Consider the following 19,332-nt stretch of genomic DNA (forward strand, 5'->3'; position numbering starts at 1 on the left):
CCCTGTTTTTCTTGATGAGTCTGGCTAAATTATAAATTTTGTTTATCTTCTCAAAGTACCAGCTTTTAGTTTTATTGATCTTTGCTATCTTTTCCTTCATTTCTTTGTCATTTATTACTGATCTGATCCTTATGATTTCTTTCCTTCTGCTAGCTTTGGGGTTTTTTTTGTTCTTCTTTCTCTAATTGCTTTAGGTGTAAGGTTAGGTTGTTTGTTTGAGATGTTTCTTGTTTCTTAAGGTAGGACTGTATTGCTATAGAGTTCCCTCTTAGAACTGCTTTTGCTGCATCCCATAGGTTTTCAGTTGTTGTGTCTCCATTGTCATTTTTTTCTAGGTATTTTTTGATTACCTCCTTGATTTCTTCAGTGATCTCTTGGTTATTAAGTAGTGTATTGTTTAGCCTCCATGTGTTTGTATTTTTTACAGATTTTTCCTGTAATTGATATCTAGTCTCATAACATTGTGGTCAGAAAAGATACTTGATATGATTTCAATTTTCTTAAATTTACCAAGGCTTGACTTGTGACCCAAGATATGATCTATCCTGGAGAATATTCCATGACCACTTGAGAAGAATGTGTATTCTGTTGTTTTTGGATGGAATGTCCTGTAAATATCAATTAAGTCCATCTTGTTTAATGTATCATTTTAAGCTTGTGTTTCCTTATTTATTTTCATTTTGGATGATCTGTCCATTGGTGAAAGTGGGGTGTTAAAGTCCCCTACTCTTATTGTGTTACTGTCAATTTCCCCTTTTATGGCTGTTAGGAGCACCTCAATACATAAGGGAAATGCTATGTTGGGCGCAGAAATATCTACAATTTTTATATCTTCCTCTTGGATTGATCCCTTGATCATTATGTAGTCTCTTTCTTTGTCTCTTGTAATAGTTGTTATTTTAAAGTCTATTATGTCTGCTATGAGAATTGCTACTCCAGCTTTCTTCTGATTTCCATTTGCATGGAATATCTTTTTCCATCCCCACACTTTGAGTTTGTATGTGTCCCTAGGTCTGAAGTGGGTCTCTTGTTGACAGCACATATATGGGTCTTGTTTTTGCAACCATTCAGACAGTCTATGTCTTTTGGTTGGAGCATTTAATCCATTTACATTTAAGGTAATTATCAATATATATGTTCCGATTACCATTTTCTTAATTTTGGGGGGTTTGTTATTGTAGGTCTTTTCCTTCTCTTGTGTTTCCTGCCTAGACAAATCCTTTAGCATTTGTTGTAAAGCTGCTTTGGTGGTGCTGAATTCTCTTCGCTTTTGCTTGTCTGTAAAGGTTTTAATTTCTCAGTCAAATGTGATTGAGATCCTTGCTGAGTAGAGTAATCTTGGTTGTAGGTTTTTCTCCTTCATCATTTTAAATATGTCCTGCCACTTCCTTCTGGCTTGCAGAGTTTCTGCTGAAAGATCAACTGTTAACCGTATGGGGATTGCCTTGTGTGTTATTTGTTCTTCTTCCCTTGCTACTTTTAATATTTTTTCTTTGTATTTAATTTTTGATAGTTTGATTAATATGTGTCTTGTTGTGTTTTTCCTTGGATTTATCCTGTATGGGACTCTCTGTGCTTCCTGGACTTGATTAACTATTTTCTTTCCCATATTAGGGAACTTTTCAACTATAATCTCTTCAAATATTTTCTCAGTCCCTTTCTTTTTCTCTTCTTCTTCTGGGACCCCCGTAATTCGAATGTTGGTTTGTTTAATATTGTCCCAGAGGTCTCTGAGACTGTTCTCAATTCTTCTCATTCTTTTTTCTTTATTCTGCTCTGCAGTAGTTATTTCCACTATTTTATCTTCCAGGTCACTTCTCCGTTCTTCTGCCTCAGTTATTCCACTATTGATCCCTTCTAGAGAATTTTTAATTTCATTTATCGTGTTGTTCATCACTGTTTGCTCTTGTTCTTCTAGGTCCTTGTTAAACGTTTCTTGTATTTTCACCATTCTATTTCCAAGATTTTGGATCATCTTTACTATCATTATTCTGAATTGTTTTTCAGGTAGACTTCCTATTTCCTCTTCATTTGTTTGGTCTGGTGGTTTTTTGCCTTGCTCCTTCATCTGCTGTATGTCTCTCTGTCTTCTTATTTTGCTTAACTTACTGTGTTTGGGGTCTCCTTTTTGCAGGCTGCAGGTTTGTAGTTCCCGTTGTTTTTGGTGTCTGTCCCCAGTGGCTAAGTTTGGTTCATTGGGTTGTGTAGGCTTCCTGGTGGAGGGAACAAGTGCCTGTATTCTGGTGGATGAGGCTGGATCTTGTCTTTCTGGTGGGCAGGTCCACGTCTGGTGGTGTGTTTTGGGGTGTATGTGGCCTTATTATGATTTTAGGCACCCTCTCTGCTAATGGGTGGGGTTGTGTTCCTGTCTTACTAGTTGTTTGGCATAGGGTGTCCAGCACTGTAGTTTGCTGGCCATTGAGTGAAGCTGGGTCAGAGTTGGAGATCTCTGGGAGATTTTTGCCATTTGATATTATGTGGAGCTGGGAGGTCTCTTGTGGACCAGTGTCCTGAACTTGGCTCTGCCACCTCAGAGGCACAGCCCTGACACCCGGCTGGAGCACCAAGAGCCTGTCATCCACATGGCTGCTAGTGTTGGAGGGTCTCCTGCTGAGGTGAGGGGAGGCTGTGGCTCACCATGGGGACAAGGACACTGGCAGCAGAAGTTCTGGGAAGTACTCCTTGGCGTGAGCCCTCCCAGAGTCTGCCATTAGCCCCACCAAAGAGCCCAGGTAGCAACCATCACTTTTTTTGATGCACAAACTATGACAAATTTGCCCAGCAGGAGACCCTTCAAAGGGGCTCCTGTGTCCTTTTGACACAATCTCACTAATTTTTTAATGACTCACTGCTTTATGGCACAACAAGGTACTCAATGTTCACTTCTACTTTCCCAGCCCAGATCTAGAATCCTGGCTCCTTTTAGTGGAGAAAGTATGTAGAAACTAAGATATGGGCACACTGATATTGGTAATTCAAATTTAACACTACAGGGATTTTCCCTTCTTCTTTTATTTTATATTTATATCTCCTTTTCCCTGCAGTGAAAATCCTATAACACCAATACATTTGTTTTATTCCATAGTATAGCAAAAACAATCTCAGAATTTCAATACCAATATTTCCACTAACAACAAACCCAGAAAGTAAAGTTTAAGATTTCTTTACAGTTCTTTTTGTCCTCTCACTATACTTCTAGTATAGATATATATTCAGAATATGATGTTCAAACTTTACCGAAATTATTATTTTCTCTATGTGGCTATGTTATCAATTTTATACTGAGTTAGCCACAGTTGTTTCTGTTTGTTTTCAAGTTGAGACAATTGAACTATGTTATATGTTAATCCAACAGAAGCCTGAAAAATGAAGCCTGAAATGAAGTATTCAACCACCAAAATTTCCCCAGCAAAGATGAACAGCTCAGCAGGCAAAGCCTTGGTAAAATCTCCCAAGTTGAGAAGTAAGGACTTAAGCCTTTCTGATTGTTTTACACACTATTTTTTACCTGTTACCAAATCTTTATTATTCCAATGTTTATACATTCTACCTTACCAAAAACTACTAAGAATACAAGAGCTGAAATTGAAAGCGATGGCTCATAAATGTGTAACACAGTCAGTGCTGTTTTGTTTTGTTTTGTTTTGTTTTTTGCGGTATGTGGGCCTCTCACTGTTACGGCCTCTCCCGTTGCGGAGCACAGGCTCCGGACGCGCAGGCTCAGCGGCCATGGCTCACGGGCCCAGCCGCTCCGCGGCATGTGGGATCTTCCCGGACCGGGGCACGAACCCGTGTCCCCTGCATCGGCAGGCGGACTCTCAACCATTGCGCCACCAGGGAAGCCCAGTGCTGGTTTTAAACAGACTATATCTGGCCAACTTTTGCTTATTTGATATATCACAGAACAGGAGTGGCTCAGATGACTTAAACCTGCTAATAGTGATAAACGTAATTATGGCCCTTCATATTAACCCCTTCTCTACCCATACTTCCTGCCACCAAATCCCAAAACCTTTTTCTCAGATTTCCTAACAAAAATTTAAACGGACCCACTTTTATTCAACAAACATTTATTAAGACCTTTGGTATATCGAGCTTGTGGTCTTGACTTGAGACTTCTGATAAAGGAGAGAATAACAAGCAAATATATTTGCATAATCCAGGACCCAAATAAAGCAGAATTGACCAAATGATGCTCAAGTCTGTCCAATTGCAAACTCAAAGGGTTTGGAATAAGTTGAAAGGTAACTAAGTCAGGTAGTAGCCTTACCTTTAAAATCAAAGGACTATTAACATCTTTGATTCTTAAAATTACTTATCCTAGAAAAGAATTATGCAAATTTATTCTCATGTTTTTCATTTGAGAGCAGTAACACAAAAGAATTAACAGAGCTCTGGTGGACCAGAAAGAAAATACAGCATGAGAAATGGTAGTGGGGACTGGCATATCTTTGTCCTTTGTGCTCTTCTGCATTTCCCTGAACATTTTAGGCGAGAAGAGAAAGCAGTGTTAAAGAATATCATTTCTGTCTCCCTGAGGCTCTGGCCCACCCATGCTCTTCTTTTGTAAGTAGGAAAACCAGTAATTGGACTGCGGTTTCTGAATCACCAGGAAATCACAGCTAAGTTAGTTCTTTTATTTATGTCTGAGTCAAAATGCTCCTTGCAGGAACAGTGACTCATTAGAAGTGACTCTGTGTCTCCAAATTCCCTCTTAATAAAAAATGAATTTTCTTTGTACCCTAGGAGATGTGGGCTCTATGTAGATACTGGAATGAGGGAGGGAGCAGGCTGGAATATACATCAGAGTTTCTGGCATTGATGGAAAATGAAAATGTAACCCCACCTGTCGGGGTTCAGTGGCCCTAACTGCTTATTTACACCATTCAAAGAAACAATGATAAAGATAATCCCAAATCTCATCGCATTATTTTTATGGTTCCTTAGTAGATTTTCCCTTCCAACAATATTGGCTCAGTTTAATACTATAATTGTCATTATTTAAACACTCCTGGCTAAAATTTCAACAGATCCCTGTGTGGTGTGTGACAGGTATGAACTGCTTTTCAAAAATGTCACATCTTATTTTTCTATATAAACTGCTCTGAGCCCCCAAAACAACAAAGTTCATTTTAATTCCTTCTCCTCCCCTGGGCTAGCAGGATCTTACACAATCACAAAGCCATAAAACACAATACCCAACCACTACAGGTATCCATACAGTCAGGTCCCACATGAGTTCTGGTCAGCATTTCACCAGGGCATTTCACCTCTAGTGCCAACAGGGTACGGGACTTCATGAGCTAGAGGAAAGCCTCTCCCCAAACTCATCTCCTTCCCCGTTTCTAGGAAGCTACTCCTCAGGGTCAGGCCATTCTCCTCTGTTAACTCCTCTCCCCCATATCCATCAACCCTTTCCCTGCCCTGAAAATACAGTGTCCTTATGTATCTATCCAGAGGTCACAATATGGGAGCCCTGGGACATATCCATCCAGCAGGAGTATTTTAGTTGGCCTGAATAGTATTACTGTTGTTTTTTAATTGAGACAACATTTAAAAATTGGGAGATTTTGCATAAAAGTCTGAATGTGTGGTTTCTCTCAAAAAATCTGAAGATCTAGCAACAAATGGGCCCATATCCCTACATGACAATAGTTGAAGGTAGAACTGAGTAGGGATCACCCCCTTTAGTTTGCAGCTCTCCACAGAAGATCTTCTGTTACAGTGAAGGAGCTTTCACTTTATCCTGTGGACAGTAGGGAACCAACTGAAAATGTTTAATTGAGGAAAAACAAGACATTTTTATTTTGGAAAGACCATGTTGGTGGTAGTGAAGATAGAGCAAGCAGGCAAGAGTAGAAATAGAAACTGATCAGAGGTCTACTGCATTCATCTTAGGGGTCTGGTGATGAGGGCCTGACCTAAGATGGCAGAATGGAAAGACTAAAATTCAGATACGTTCAGAAAGTGAAATCAGTAAGGTAAACCGAATAAATTGAAGGATAGAGAGAGGGGAAAATGGATAATTCTCAGCTTTCTGATTTAAAAATTGGGCAGATAACGGCAGATAGAGGTACTGTTTTTAAAGATAGGGAATTATGGAGGAATATATTGGGGGTAAAAGATAAAGAAGTTGTTTTTTTATTATGAGTATATTTGCATTTGGGGTATGTGTATGTCATTCAGGTAGAGATGTCCAGAATTCAGAAGGCTCTACATAGACAGAAATAGACATGCTTTAAGGTAACTTTAGTCAAAATGCCCTGTGGCATCAAAATTTCTGTAGAGAAAGAGCAACAGATATAAAGCTCAGGAGACAGACCAAAGGTAGAGTTACAGTTTGGGGAGTCATCAACATAGAAAAAGATGATTGAAGTCATTGGAGCAAGCAAGATTGCCCAGAAAGAAAGCCTAGAGTGAGAAAAAAAGGCAAAGGACAAAACCTTCAGGAACACCAGCGTTTTAGGATCAGGCAGAGAAGGAAGAACTAACAAAGAGACAGAGATGGACTGATCAGAGGGAAACAATGAGAATCCAAGGAGACAGCTGATACAACAATAAGGGAAGAAGGGTTCAAAGAAGGAAGTGGTCCCCAAGTCAAATGCAACAAACGGGTCAAAGGTAGTAAACAGGGCAAAGAGACCTTGGTAAAATTAGTGTTTGGGGAAAAAATGAAAGGTGAAGTGATTCCCTTCTGTAGTTCCTGCCAGCTGTGGTCTGGCTCTACAAAAAGATTTCCAGGCCCATTCCCATTTACTCACCAGAAATGCCTGAGGGATTTCATCATGCAGTTGCTATGATGAAACTGTTTATGAGAATTTCCTTAAAAGCCATATAAATACACTGCCCTCAGATATCAAGCAGGATGGAGACACAGGAAATGGCAACAGCCTTTTCATAAGTTTGAGCTCGCTTTTTGACCCTAGTGGAACACTCTCTTCTACAGAGTTCCTAAGGCCATGACCGCTTCATGCTTTCCTCCCAAGAACACAACCCTCACACCACAGTTTCAGCTGCCCCGAATACCAAAGTATACCTTCTTCCAAACTCTCCCAATGTAAAGTATTTTAAATACTTCAAACACAGTCATCCCCCAAGGAATTATACCTAGTGTTTGTCTCACTAGATGCTAGCCCTTACATTCACATATTTAGCCCTCAATTCTCTTTTTCTACATCCATAATATTTCCCCAGTGCTATGACCCTCACTTCTAACTACCCAAGACCCATATCCTCCTCCCCAAAGAGTCCACTCTCAATATTAGACATACCTGGCATGGGATGCCTCATGGGATGCTACACATAATGAGAAGCATACAGGAATGAGCATGCTTAGAGCATCATCTTATGCCTTTTAACTCTGAAGAGACGATGTGATACAGTATAGTGTAAACCCTGACAGGTGGATTTTGTTTTTCTATTTTGTAATGCAAGTGCCCGACTTAAGCTTTGATTGCTGAGGCATGCACTTCAAAGAGGTATCCACTACAAAGAGGCATCTACTTCAAAGATGGCTATCTCAAATAAATACATGGCCAGCCACAAGACTAGATAAAGAAAAGGAGATCTTGGTTGATTTTCATAACTGGCCATTTGGACTACTTTCTTTTTTTCTCTTCCCACACTTTAAATTCCTGCTTTTATGTTTTAAATTCACCAATAAATAGTGAGCTCTCGCTATCCTAGGCTCCCACCCTCAACCCCAATAAAAGCAGAACCCCACGCCCGTGTACCCTCTCTACCTGTGACTTCTCTGTGGGGTCCCAGATATGCAGTGTAATTTACAGATCCTATAATTAATTAACCTTTATTTCTTCAGTTTCCTGATGGTTATTGCTGAAGGTCATCTTGCAATCATAATAAGAACCTTAACAGCCAGTCCGAAAACAACATTGGTTATTGACAGGCTAAGACCAGCACAAAACATGCAATTAATGACATATTGTATTAAATTAGTTGTCAGGAGACCAAGTTCAGTGTTGGCTCTGGCACAGCTTTGTAAATTATCTTTGCACTATATAAATGTGAGATACTGTAGCTGACATATCTGTATTATAAAGGAATATTAGGGATTTCCAGGGTGAATGAGTATGATTTAATGGCCTTTCCCTGTTCAGACAGTTGAAGATACTTAAAGGTAGATGCCCATCTGAATTGGAAGTAAGATATAGATAATTCAAAACAGTAGCTAACAAAAGTTTATTCCACTTAACTTTGAAAAGCATATTAGGACGGCAAATCTTCTTGAGAATAAAAAAAAAATCATAGAATGGGTCTCAAATCACAAGGAATTATTTTCATTTTCTGAATTACTGTCAATAATTGAAATTTGGCTACATTGCATAAATTGCTTGATAATTCATTTACTATAATGTTGGAAATTGAGATCCTATGACTCAAGTGTTTCTTTTCTATTTGACTTTGAAAGGCTTTTTATGATTTCCAAGTGACAAATTTAATGTTTTATTTGAGATTTTAATTTTTATTTGGATAAATGAAATCAGAATTACTGAATAACTGATTATATTTTTTTTACTTCAACTGATTTAATTTCAGTTTGCATTTTGCTATTCCCTAAAGTTGTAGTGTAGCATTTTTTTTAGATGGAGGTAGATGGAAGCATAGCTTTGATATTAGACACACTTGAGTCACATCTTCTCACCAGACCTGTAACCTTGGGCAAGTGTTGTGAATGCTAAGAACTTCAAATCATCATCTGTAAAACAAAGAGAATAATATCTACCTTGCAATATTATTTGTGAAGGGTTAAAGGCAACAGTATGTAGAATTATCAGCACAGTGCTTGGCCCACTGTAGACACACTAATATTTGACAAGGGAGTCAAAAATACTCAATGGAGAAAAGATGGTCTCTTCAATAAATGGTGCTAGGAAAACTGGATAATAACATGTAAAAGAATGAAACCTAACTCCTATCTACACCACTCACAAAAATTAACGCCCAATGGATTAAAGACTTAAACGTAAGACCTGAAACCACAAAACTCCTAGAAGAAAACATAGGCAGAAAGCTCCCTAACATGGTCGGCTATTTTTAGTATCAATAACCTTTATAGACTATAGTCATCTCTCCAAAATTATTAAAAGTATACTCTAGATAAGTAGAAATGATTGTAGATTTCATATGATCAAAGAGCTCCCGCTCAGTTAGGCAAAAATTGCTATATGTTGGATGTAGATCCACACTCCCTTAAACCAATTTTGAAACCAAAATCTTTTCTAAAGACCTAAAGTTTTTCATATCTCGTTTGACAGCAAAATATGACCTGAACTCATTTGACAGCTAAATCCTGACCTGAACCACATGAGGTCTTTATTTATTTCACTTTATGTAAATTTTCCTGTTTCACTATAAAATTTTTTATTATGAGGTGCTTCCCTAGTCCCTGCTGGGTGTTCTAGGTATATACAATATATGGTCTACATGACAATCTTAAAATGTAATAAACTCTGAATTTTGAAACACAACTGGCCCCAAGGTTTCTGATAAGATACTGTGGACCTGTAGTTGCTTTCTTGGTCTGGTACACTCAGGGTTTGTAAAAGGATAAAGATGGATGGAATGAAATGGTATCACAATTTTTTCAATTGCTCAGAATCCCAACAGAAGGCTGAAGAAGTTTGCCCCATGGTCTTTATGCAGCTACGCTCTGGCCTTAAAATAGAAAAGAAGACCTGTTACTTTAGGAAAGAAACCACCAAAATGCATTCACCAAGAACAGGTAAGGAGAAACTGCATTTCCTGATAATTTTTCAACATAATGATGGGCATCTATTTGCCTTCACTTACCACATCAAGATACATAAATTTTTCCCTCATCCAAATTCCTTCTGGAAAAGAGTAAGGATGATGAACTATTTTTTAGCCATTTTCAGAAGGGCATATAGAGTTTTTAATAGCATGGGAGAAATGGTTATGCTATAATATTAAGTAAAAATAGAGGATACAAAATTATAAATATATTTACAATATTTTTATTTTTTTCATTTAAAGGAAGTAAACTAAAATGAATAGTGGTTGCCTTTTGGGTGTTGAGACCATGGGTGACTAGTTTTCTTTTGCCTGGACTCCAGCGGGTGTGCCCTATTGGGATATAAGTGTATAGGAGGTATTGATTCCTTCAGACCATGGGGTGACTGAAATCCTGGGGTCATTCATCATTGTCAGCAAGCAGCCTAGACTGGAAATCCTCAAAGGAGAGATGGGAGAGGGGTCTGCACAGAGTGAGGACTGACAGTCCAGTCTTATTCCTACACCTATCCTGCAGCTAAAACGTACAAAGAGAAACATCTGGTATTCGCTGCCTGTCAGGAGCTGGAACACCTTGGACCGTCTGTGAAGAGCTTCGCCTTCGATAAAACTAGGGTCCAGAAATATACTACAGCAACTGGTCTTCCAAGTATCAAAGGTAAGACTGGTCACAGGGGTGGTGTGAGGGTGAGGAGGGAGGTAAGACACGGACCTTGGAAATGCCACTCCAGGAAGCAGCCCCAAGTCTACAATTTCATGTAAATATATCAGAAACTTCTGTCCATTTGTTGCTGATGTGCCCATGTAGTGGTATCCAAACTAAGTACAGGGTAGTTGCTCTAACAATGCATGTGCGTTCTATAGTTAGCATTCCATTATTATTTTGAAATGCTTGCTATGGATTGGAATTTCATATACATTATTCCTGAGAAAAATACATTATCCTTTAGGGGAAAAACCATATTATCTCCCCGAACTTCAACATTTTGACAATGAAAGACAAGGAAGAGCTATTATATTTTTTAAATATAATTTCAACTCAAGTATTTTAAATAGTTGTTAAAATGGTTTTAAATTATATCACATACTTGTGCAAATATTCAATATTTAATATTCTTAATTTTTTATATATTATTTTCTTTAGCATAATTCTATACTATAAAGAAAATACGATTTTTTCCTCCAGGACCTATATATGTAGTTTCTAAATCTGCTCCAGTTTACCCCAACATGCTGTAGAAATATTATCATTTTCTATGTGTGCTCGTATATTAAAAAAAAATTGAGAGTACTGCTTTAAGTGTCACTGTTATTTAGCCAGAAGACAGAATGAGGCTCACACCTGCATTCTCCAGGACTGTTGAAAGTCTCTGAGTAACTCCATGCTTTACAGATGGGTATTCACTTATCCATGTCTATCAAAATACAGCCCCTTCTTGCCCATAGTTCCCTAGATCATGTGGAGTCAGGAAGCAGAGGTTTCCTCAGGCAAACTCTATAACTTTTCCAGCTTCTTTCTCCCCACTAAACCCTCCCATAAGCACACTAACATGGCCTACCATGGCCTTCATGCAGGATGCTAGCATCTTTAATCCCATTCAGGTGGCACACCTCAGCCTTTTAGCTACATTAAGCTTGTGCCAGAGGCTTTCATCTGTCCAACAGTGATGGACAAAGTGCAGCTCAAATTGCAGAAACAAACACAACCTATTGAGAAAGCTTTTTTTTAATTTCTAAAAGATTTTTCATGGAAACAAGGTTTTTGAATTCTTAATGACAAGATTTTTACTTGTTACAGAACATTCTGCTTCCCTGAGTACATACAACGATCAATACATTACTTTTGTTTTCGAGGATGGAAATTATGAGATCTATGTTGAAGACTTAGGAAAAGACCAAGAGAAAGGTAGAATATTTCCTTTTGTCTTTAATGATATAATGATGACTAGTAAAGTAAAAAAATAAATTTACCAAACCATAAACAATAGATTAACTCAGACATGGCAAATAGATTTCATGCTATGTGCTAACTCCAATGCATTGGCAGGGGATGCTTGAATATCACTATATTGAGGAGGATTCAGAAGCTTATTCAGGGGGCTTCCCTGGTGGCGCAGTGGTTAAGAATCTGCCTGCCAATGCAGGGGACATGGGTTTGAGCCCTGGTCCGGGAGAATCCCACATGCCACGGAGCAACTAAGCCTGTGTGCCACAACTACTGAGTCTGCGCACTAGAGCCCGTGAGCCACAACTACTGAAGTCCATGCGCCTAGAGCCCCTGCTCTGCAGCAAGAGAGGCCACCGCGATGAGAAGCCCGTGCACTGCAACGAAGGGTAGCCCCTGCTTGCCACAACTAGAGAAAGCCCGTGCAGCAACAAAAGCCCAAAGCAGCCAAAAATAAATAAATAAAATAAGTTTAAAAAAAAAAAAGCTTATTCAGGATTCATCAGGGGAGAAGGATGATACTGAGAAGTGGTATCTGTTGTGAAATGTGGAAAGAGGTACCACATATACTTGCTATCGCTAAATTATCTACTAGGTCTTTCCAGCTTTATCAGTATCACTAAAGTATAAACCCTAGTAAAAGAATATACCAGTGCTATGAACAACATTTTAAATATTTTAATACCAACATTGTTGGAGAATTCCTCAGAATATATTTATACATTTTTAAGACCTTTCTCAAAACCACAGAAGTTTTGCTTTTATTGATATACAATAAAAGAAGAGGATGTTTTCTGATGTTATATATATGTTGAAACTGAACCATTTGATAAAATTGTATCTCACCAAAGGGATTTTATGCATTCTCTTTCAGACAAGGTGTTACTCCGTTACTATGATTCCCAATTCCCCTCAAGTGAAACAGGTAATTTCGAAAGCTGGGTAGCTCTAGTGCTTGAATTCCTAAATTTAGGGTAAAGACAAATCCAAAAATTCTCCATGGGAAAGGAAAGCAGTCTCAGAAGGTTCTCTCCAGCCCAAATTCATGGTAAAAATCTTGGATCTAAGATTCTAAACTGATATACTCCATCTCATCCATTTTGCAGTTTAATAATTAGGATAAAGGTTTGGCTACATTTAACAGAGATTCAGAATAATAGTGTCTTAAGTTATACAAAACTTTATTTCTGTTTTAGCCAGGGCTGGAATGGCAGTTCTGCTCAACAGGTTGCCCAGACCCAGCTCCTTTTCTCTTTGTGGCTCTGCCAACATCCACATGGTTCAAGATTCCTTGCCACCATGAAAATATCCATTCAGCAGGACAGAGGAAGACAGATGTATTATTTGAGTTCTATTTCCCTTTAAGGACGCAACCTGGAAGTTGCACCTGACACTTCTATTCACCTTATATTGCTCAGAACTTAGACATATTGCTACACTTAGCTACAAGAAGGCAGGCTGGGAAACATTCTATTATTACACAAAAAGAGGAGTTGGATATTGGGGGACAACCATCAGTGGCCTTCTATGCAGACAGGGAAGCTGACAACTAGAGCAACACCCATGAGACTCACAATTCTACTAGTATTCTAATAGTATATAAGAAAACTAACCTCTCTCCTAAGGGGACTTAGAATTACCCCTTACTGTCCAATGACTCTTTAGTTTCACCTGGGTACAAGTATTTCTAAGAGATGTGTTGTTGAATGAAATAGTTATTTTATATGACATCTTGGACTCTTTTCCTGGGTGTTAAATTCATTTAAATTAAAATGAGTTACAATTCTTAACTTTATAATTTGCATTTTTTAATTGCAAGAAGGTGGTGGTGATCATCGGAAGTTAATGGTAAACCTGAGCCCCACAAAAGACAAAGACTTCTTGCTGCATGCCAACAGTAAGGAGCATTCTGTGGAGGTAATAGAAATATGCACCTAACTGTCATGACTGACTCTACTCATCTGTGCAGATTTGGGGTACTTTGAAGAAGAAGTTTTGTTTGTGCTATTGTACATAAAACAAAATCAGTTATGATTAATAACTTGCTTCTGGAACATGGAAGGGAGTGAAATGGCATGTGTAGCCTTGCTACTGAAAGTTTGATCTCTGCCAGCAGTACAGCATTGCCTGGGAGCTTTTTAGAAATGTAGACTTTCAGGCTCCCTCACAACTGAATCGAAATCAGCATTTTAACAAATCTCCAGGAGATTCATAGGTACATTAAAGTTTGAGAAGCACTGCTATATAGAATGACTTGAATCCTTTCTATTTGGCTATAGGAACTACTGTGTTCTTCCAGGAAGTATTTCCTTGTAAAATATGGTTTTCTTAGGCAATTGAAAAACTAATTTTATACTCTGAGACTGCTAAAGGGAGAGTCATAAACATTTCCACATGCCAAGATATATAGATAACATAATAATCTACATTTTAATCATAGGATTCACTGCATTGTCTTCTTCAGTTAGTAAATAGCAGTATTATATTGGTCATGATGAAGAATTATAAACATCTTGAGGAACAAACAAGCCAAAGTGGACACAAGGAAGAAAACATTAAAGTATAATATAGAAGATAAATTATATAAATATATAGAGCTAACTAATATAGCCATGCAAGGTATTAATATAAACTCTGGATGGTAATCAGCATCTCCCTTAACAAAACATTCCTAAGTATATATAATAGTGTTTGGCATATATAACTACTCAATAATAAGTGCTGACCCCTACTGAGCTTTATTATATACCAAGAAGTGTGCTAAAGGTTTTACAAGTACTATCTCATTTAATTCTCACAATAACTCTCTTATGAAGTTATTGTATTGGTTAGGTTTGCTGTGTAACAAACCATCCCTAACACTTAATAACTTAAAATAATAATCATTTTCTATCACTCATGTATCTGTGGGTAAGTTGGGAGTTGACCGATCTAGAAAACTGGCTACCCTAAAAAACTGAGGCTTGAAAGGTAAAGCAAAGTGTCCAGGTCTCAGAGATACTACATGGCAAAAGAGAAGTATGAATCCAGAAATACTGCATCCAGATCCATTCATTCTAAGCCATCATGTCTCTCAAAAGATACTATCAGTGAATCAAATCAAATCCCCCTACTTTGGCCCTCTGCTCATTTCTTCCCCACCTCCCATCCCCTTCTTAGTAAGCAGGCTTGTTAGAAATATCAAGTTATGAATAATTATTCTCCTTTAGTTTCCAATACAGGGATGTAAAGTTGACTCTGGACTTCTAACTCACATATTGGTTACTTTCTCTCTTGTCTTCCTCAGCTACAAAAATGTGAAAACCAATTGCCAGAACAGGCCTTCTTTGTCCTTCATGAGGAGACCTCCCAATGTGTTTCATTTGAATGTAAGAGCAATCCTGGAGTGTTTCTAGGAGTAAAGGATAACCACCTAGCTCTTATTAAACGAGGGGAACACCCTGAGGATTCAAATGAAGAGAATACCATATTTAAGCTCTCAAACTTAATATGATGGAAAGCTGCGGATCTTGGGTTGAGTAGTCCAAACAGCTACCACTGGAGAAAGGATAAGCGATAAAGAGACAGATAACATGAAGGGAAATGGAATGTTTAGTATGCTGAGGAATGTTTTCCTTATTATGTATAAAAATATTTTTTATAATCCTTCAGTTCTGTTTTTTATTTCCCTCTGTATCACTGCATATTCAGTACAAGTATTGGTATATTAAATAGCATATTGGTAAAGAGATTTGCCAACATTCTGAAGAGATACAGCCTGACCTTTACATTTTTCCTCTTTCAGTCCTGAAAGAACTTCTTCATATTTTGAGCTGAGACCTCTGGGGAGAAGCAAAGGGACTGATCCGCAATTTTGCTTTAGACAGGGATCAATTTAAAGAGCTACATAGGGACATAATTCTCCCTCGTTCCAAATAATAGCCTCAAACACTAGAGCCACTAATAAAAAAAAACAACTGGAAGCTACACAGATTTACCATTTCACAACTGGAATAAAACACCAAGTTTGTAAATACCAAAACTTCAGATGCCTATATAGTTAGACAGGTAATATAAATATGTGAAAAGGCAAGGATAATTTAAAAATTAAGGAAAACAAATCTAGTATTTTAAAAGTGAATAATTTCACCTCTAACTCACTTTTAAAATTCTGATTTTTATAGACTGAGTTAACTTTAAGCAAGGCATTCTTACATTAGAAAGTGAAATAAATTTTAGTTCAGACATGAAATTGAAATTATTAGGAATATCTAACAAACTAGAATATTTTTAAAAGCACTGAGCCACAATATATGTTTGGGCATCCCAGTACCATGGGTTCCAAGTACCATGGGTTCCAAGTACCATGGTGTGGACATAAGTCCTCTAACCTACTAGAGCTTAGACGGGACATAGGATTAACATTACAATTTCAATAACTGGTTATCCTTCATATGTTCTTCTGACCCTGGCTTCCAGGAATCTATGACTTTTGATATATTCATTACCTTGGACAAAATTTCTTCTCATCCTTTCTTCCGACATGCACAAGGCCTTTTGTTGTTTAGCTTCCCAATAACCCTGCTTACTATGGAATATTCACTTGACTTCTGTTCTTTCTCCATTTCTTTTGACCATCTGTGTCCTTCTGCACCCCCTGACCTCACTTCCACGTAACCTGACCTCTGAATGCCAACATTGTTATTCTGCTTTTTCTACCTGATGGTGTAGAATTTTATGTAAACCTATTTATGGCAGTATTCTTCATTAAACGTCTTTGTGTTTTATTGCTACTAAGGTACTAAAGTTTATACTCAACCATATAATAACATTTCTCAACTACTAAATAATTTTTGCTTATTTTAAAACCTTAGCAATTTCTACTGTAATTCTTCACAGGTGTAATACTGATAATAAATGACAAACATAATGACAGAATACTTATAAAATGACTTTTTCTGAAAGTGTCGGCTTTTTAATTTGTTGAGATATATTGAATATAACTGTTGATGGAACATAAAATAAAAGAGGCTGAGAATTACTGTATGAGTGCAAACAATTATAGAACAATATATCTTTGATTCATTACTTTGTCAATAATTTTACTATAGAGACAAAAATAAAAGCAGAATCTATATCACTCCCTCTGAAAAACACTAAATGTTGACCATGTATATCTGTATGATATACTTAAACGATTATTATTAAGTAACCAAATATATCCATTACATTGTTCATATTCTTGAATAAACTGTATTTTTCAAAAGTATGTGAGACCATAATGATTTTATGATAAAATGACTCATATTGTGAAATTCTTAAGTGAAAGTAAGCATACACCAATCCATCAATGTTGGTAAGTGGAGTAGGTCATTTGTCTAATATTTTTGGTGATTCAAAATTAAGTAAGGGGCTTCCCTGGTGGCGCAGTGGTTGAGAGTCCGCCTGCCGATGCAGGGGACACGGATTCATGACCCAGTCCGGGAAGATCCCACATGCCGCGGAACGGCTAGGCCCGTGAGCCATGGCCGCTGAGCCGGCGCGTCCAGAGCCTGTGCTCCGCAACGGGAGAGGCCACAACAGTGAGAGGCCCTCGTACCGAAAAAAAAAAAAAAAAATTAAGTAAGATTTTTCAGAGAAGAGACTGTGTCTTTTTCACCTTTGTACTCATAGTGCCCATCATGGTGGCCAGTACAAAGGAGGTATTCAGTGACTTTTACCCAAGATCAAACAGCCAACATACATTTGCATTAAAACTTTAACCTGGGACTTCCAACTGCTTATTTAGATATCTTTCAATCAGGTTATCTTATTTTACAAGTTTAATTTTGCTTTTTTAAAAAAATATTTTCCACCATCACTATAGTCAGTATTATTTGATTAAAACATTCAAATGTATGGTAGCTTTTTGTCATTTACTTGCATTTTTTTTTTAAACATCTTTACAGGAGTATAATTGCTTTACAATGGTGTGTTAATTTCTGCTTTTATCACAAAGTGAATCAGCTATACAAATACATATATCTCCATAACTCCTCCCTCTTGTTTCTCACTCTCACCCTCCCTATCCCACCCCTCTAGGTAGTCACAAAGCACCAAGTTGATCTCCTTGTGCTATGCGGCTGCTTCCCACTAGATATCTATTTTATATTTGGTAGTGTATATATGTCCATGCCACTCTCTCACTTCGTCCCAGCTTACCCTTCCCACTCCCCGTGTCCTTAAGTCCATTCTCTATATCGACGTCTTTATTCCTGTCCTGCCCCTAGGTTCTTCAGAACCTTTCTTTTTTTTTTTTTTTGAGATTCCATATATATGTGTTATCATATGGTATTTGTTTTTCTCTTTGTGACTTACTTCACTGTGTATGACAGACTCTAGGTCCATCCACCTCACTACAAATAACTCAATTTCATTTCTTTTTATGGCTGAGTAATATTCCATTGTATCTATGAGCCACATCTTCTTTATCCATTCATCTGTTGATGGACACTTAGGTTGCTTCCATGTCCTGGCTATTGTAAATAGAGCTGCAATGAACATTGTGGTACATGACTCTTTTTGAATTATGGTCTTCTCAGGGTATATGCCCAGTAGTGGGATTGCTGGGTCATATGGTAATTCTACTTTTGGTTTTTTAAGGAAACTCCACACTGTTCTCCATAGTGGCTGTATCAATTTACATTCCCACCAACAGTGCAAGAAGGTTCCCTTTTCTCCACACCCTCTCCAGCATTTATTGTTTGTAGATTTTTTGATGATGGCCATTCTGACTGGTGTGAGGTGATACCTCATTGTAGGTTTGATTTGCATTTCTCTAATGATTAGTGATGCTGAGCATCCTTTCATGTGTTTGTTGGCAATCTGTATGTCTACATTGGAGAAATGTCTGTTTAGGCCCTCTGCCCATTTTTGGATTGGGTTTTTTGTTTTTTTGATATTGAGCTACATGAACTGCTTGTAAATTTTGGAGATTAATCCTCTGTCAGTTGCTTCATTAGCAAATATTTTCTACCATTCTGAGGGTTGTCTTTTGGTCTTGTTTATGTTTTCCTTTGCTGTGCCAAAAGCTTTAAGTTTCATTAGGTTCCATTTGTTTACTTTTGTTTTTATTTCCATTTCTCTAGGAGGTGGGTCAAAAAGGATCTTGCTGTGATTTATGTCATAGAGTGTTCTGCCTATGTTTTCCTCTAAGCGTTTTAGAATGTCTGGCCTTACATTTAGGTCTTTAATCCATTTTGAGCTTATTTTTGTGTATGGTGTTAGGGAGTGTTCTAATTTCATTCTTTTACATGTAGCTATCCAATTTTCCCAGCACCACTTATTGAAGAGGCTGTGTTTTCTCCATCGTATATTCTTGCCTCCTTTATCAAAAATAAGGTGACCATATGTGCGTGGGTTTATCTCTGGGCTGTCTATCCTGCTCCAATGATCTATAGTTCTGTTTTTGTGCCAGCACCATAAATGTCTTGATTACTGTAGCTCTGTAGTATAGTCTGAAGTCTGGGAGCCTGATTCCTGTAGCTCCATTTTTCTTTCTCAAGATTGTGTTGGTTATTTGGTGTCTTTTGTTTCCATACAAATTATGAAAGTTTTTGTTCTAGTTCTGTGAAAAATGCCATTGGTAGTTTGATAGG

At 37.7% G+C, this 19,332-nt stretch overlaps 1 protein-coding gene across 4 annotated transcripts in view; it reads left to right on the plus strand.

The window, feature by feature from the left end:
* The window catches only part of IL33 (interleukin 33), a 54,587-nt gene extending 37,626 nt beyond the window's left edge, over positions 1-16,961 (plus strand). For 3 of the 4 annotated variants that reach the window (XM_067744329.1, XM_067744326.1, XM_067744328.1), the window contains 7 exons: positions 3,356-3,463; positions 9,617-9,742; positions 10,289-10,429; positions 11,570-11,677; positions 12,591-12,641; positions 13,536-13,633; positions 15,003-16,961. In XM_067744329.1, coding sequence (XP_067600430.1) covers positions 3,367-3,463; positions 9,617-9,742; positions 10,289-10,429; positions 11,570-11,677; positions 12,591-12,641; positions 13,536-13,633; positions 15,003-15,209 — 828 coding nt within the window. In that variant the 5' untranslated portion in view covers positions 3,356-3,366 and the 3' untranslated portion in view covers positions 15,210-16,961. The remainder of the gene's footprint in view (positions 1-3,355; positions 3,464-9,616; positions 9,743-10,288; positions 10,430-11,569; positions 11,678-12,590; positions 12,642-13,535; positions 13,634-15,002) is intronic. The other variant, XM_067744330.1, reaches the window with a different exon arrangement.
* Positions 16,962-19,332: the final 2,371 nt, after the last annotated feature.

The sequence above is a fragment of the Pseudorca crassidens genome, chromosome 7 (assembly GCF_039906515.1).
Source record: "Pseudorca crassidens isolate mPseCra1 chromosome 7, mPseCra1.hap1, whole genome shotgun sequence".
Lineage (NCBI taxonomy): Eukaryota > Metazoa > Chordata > Mammalia > Artiodactyla > Delphinidae > Pseudorca > Pseudorca crassidens.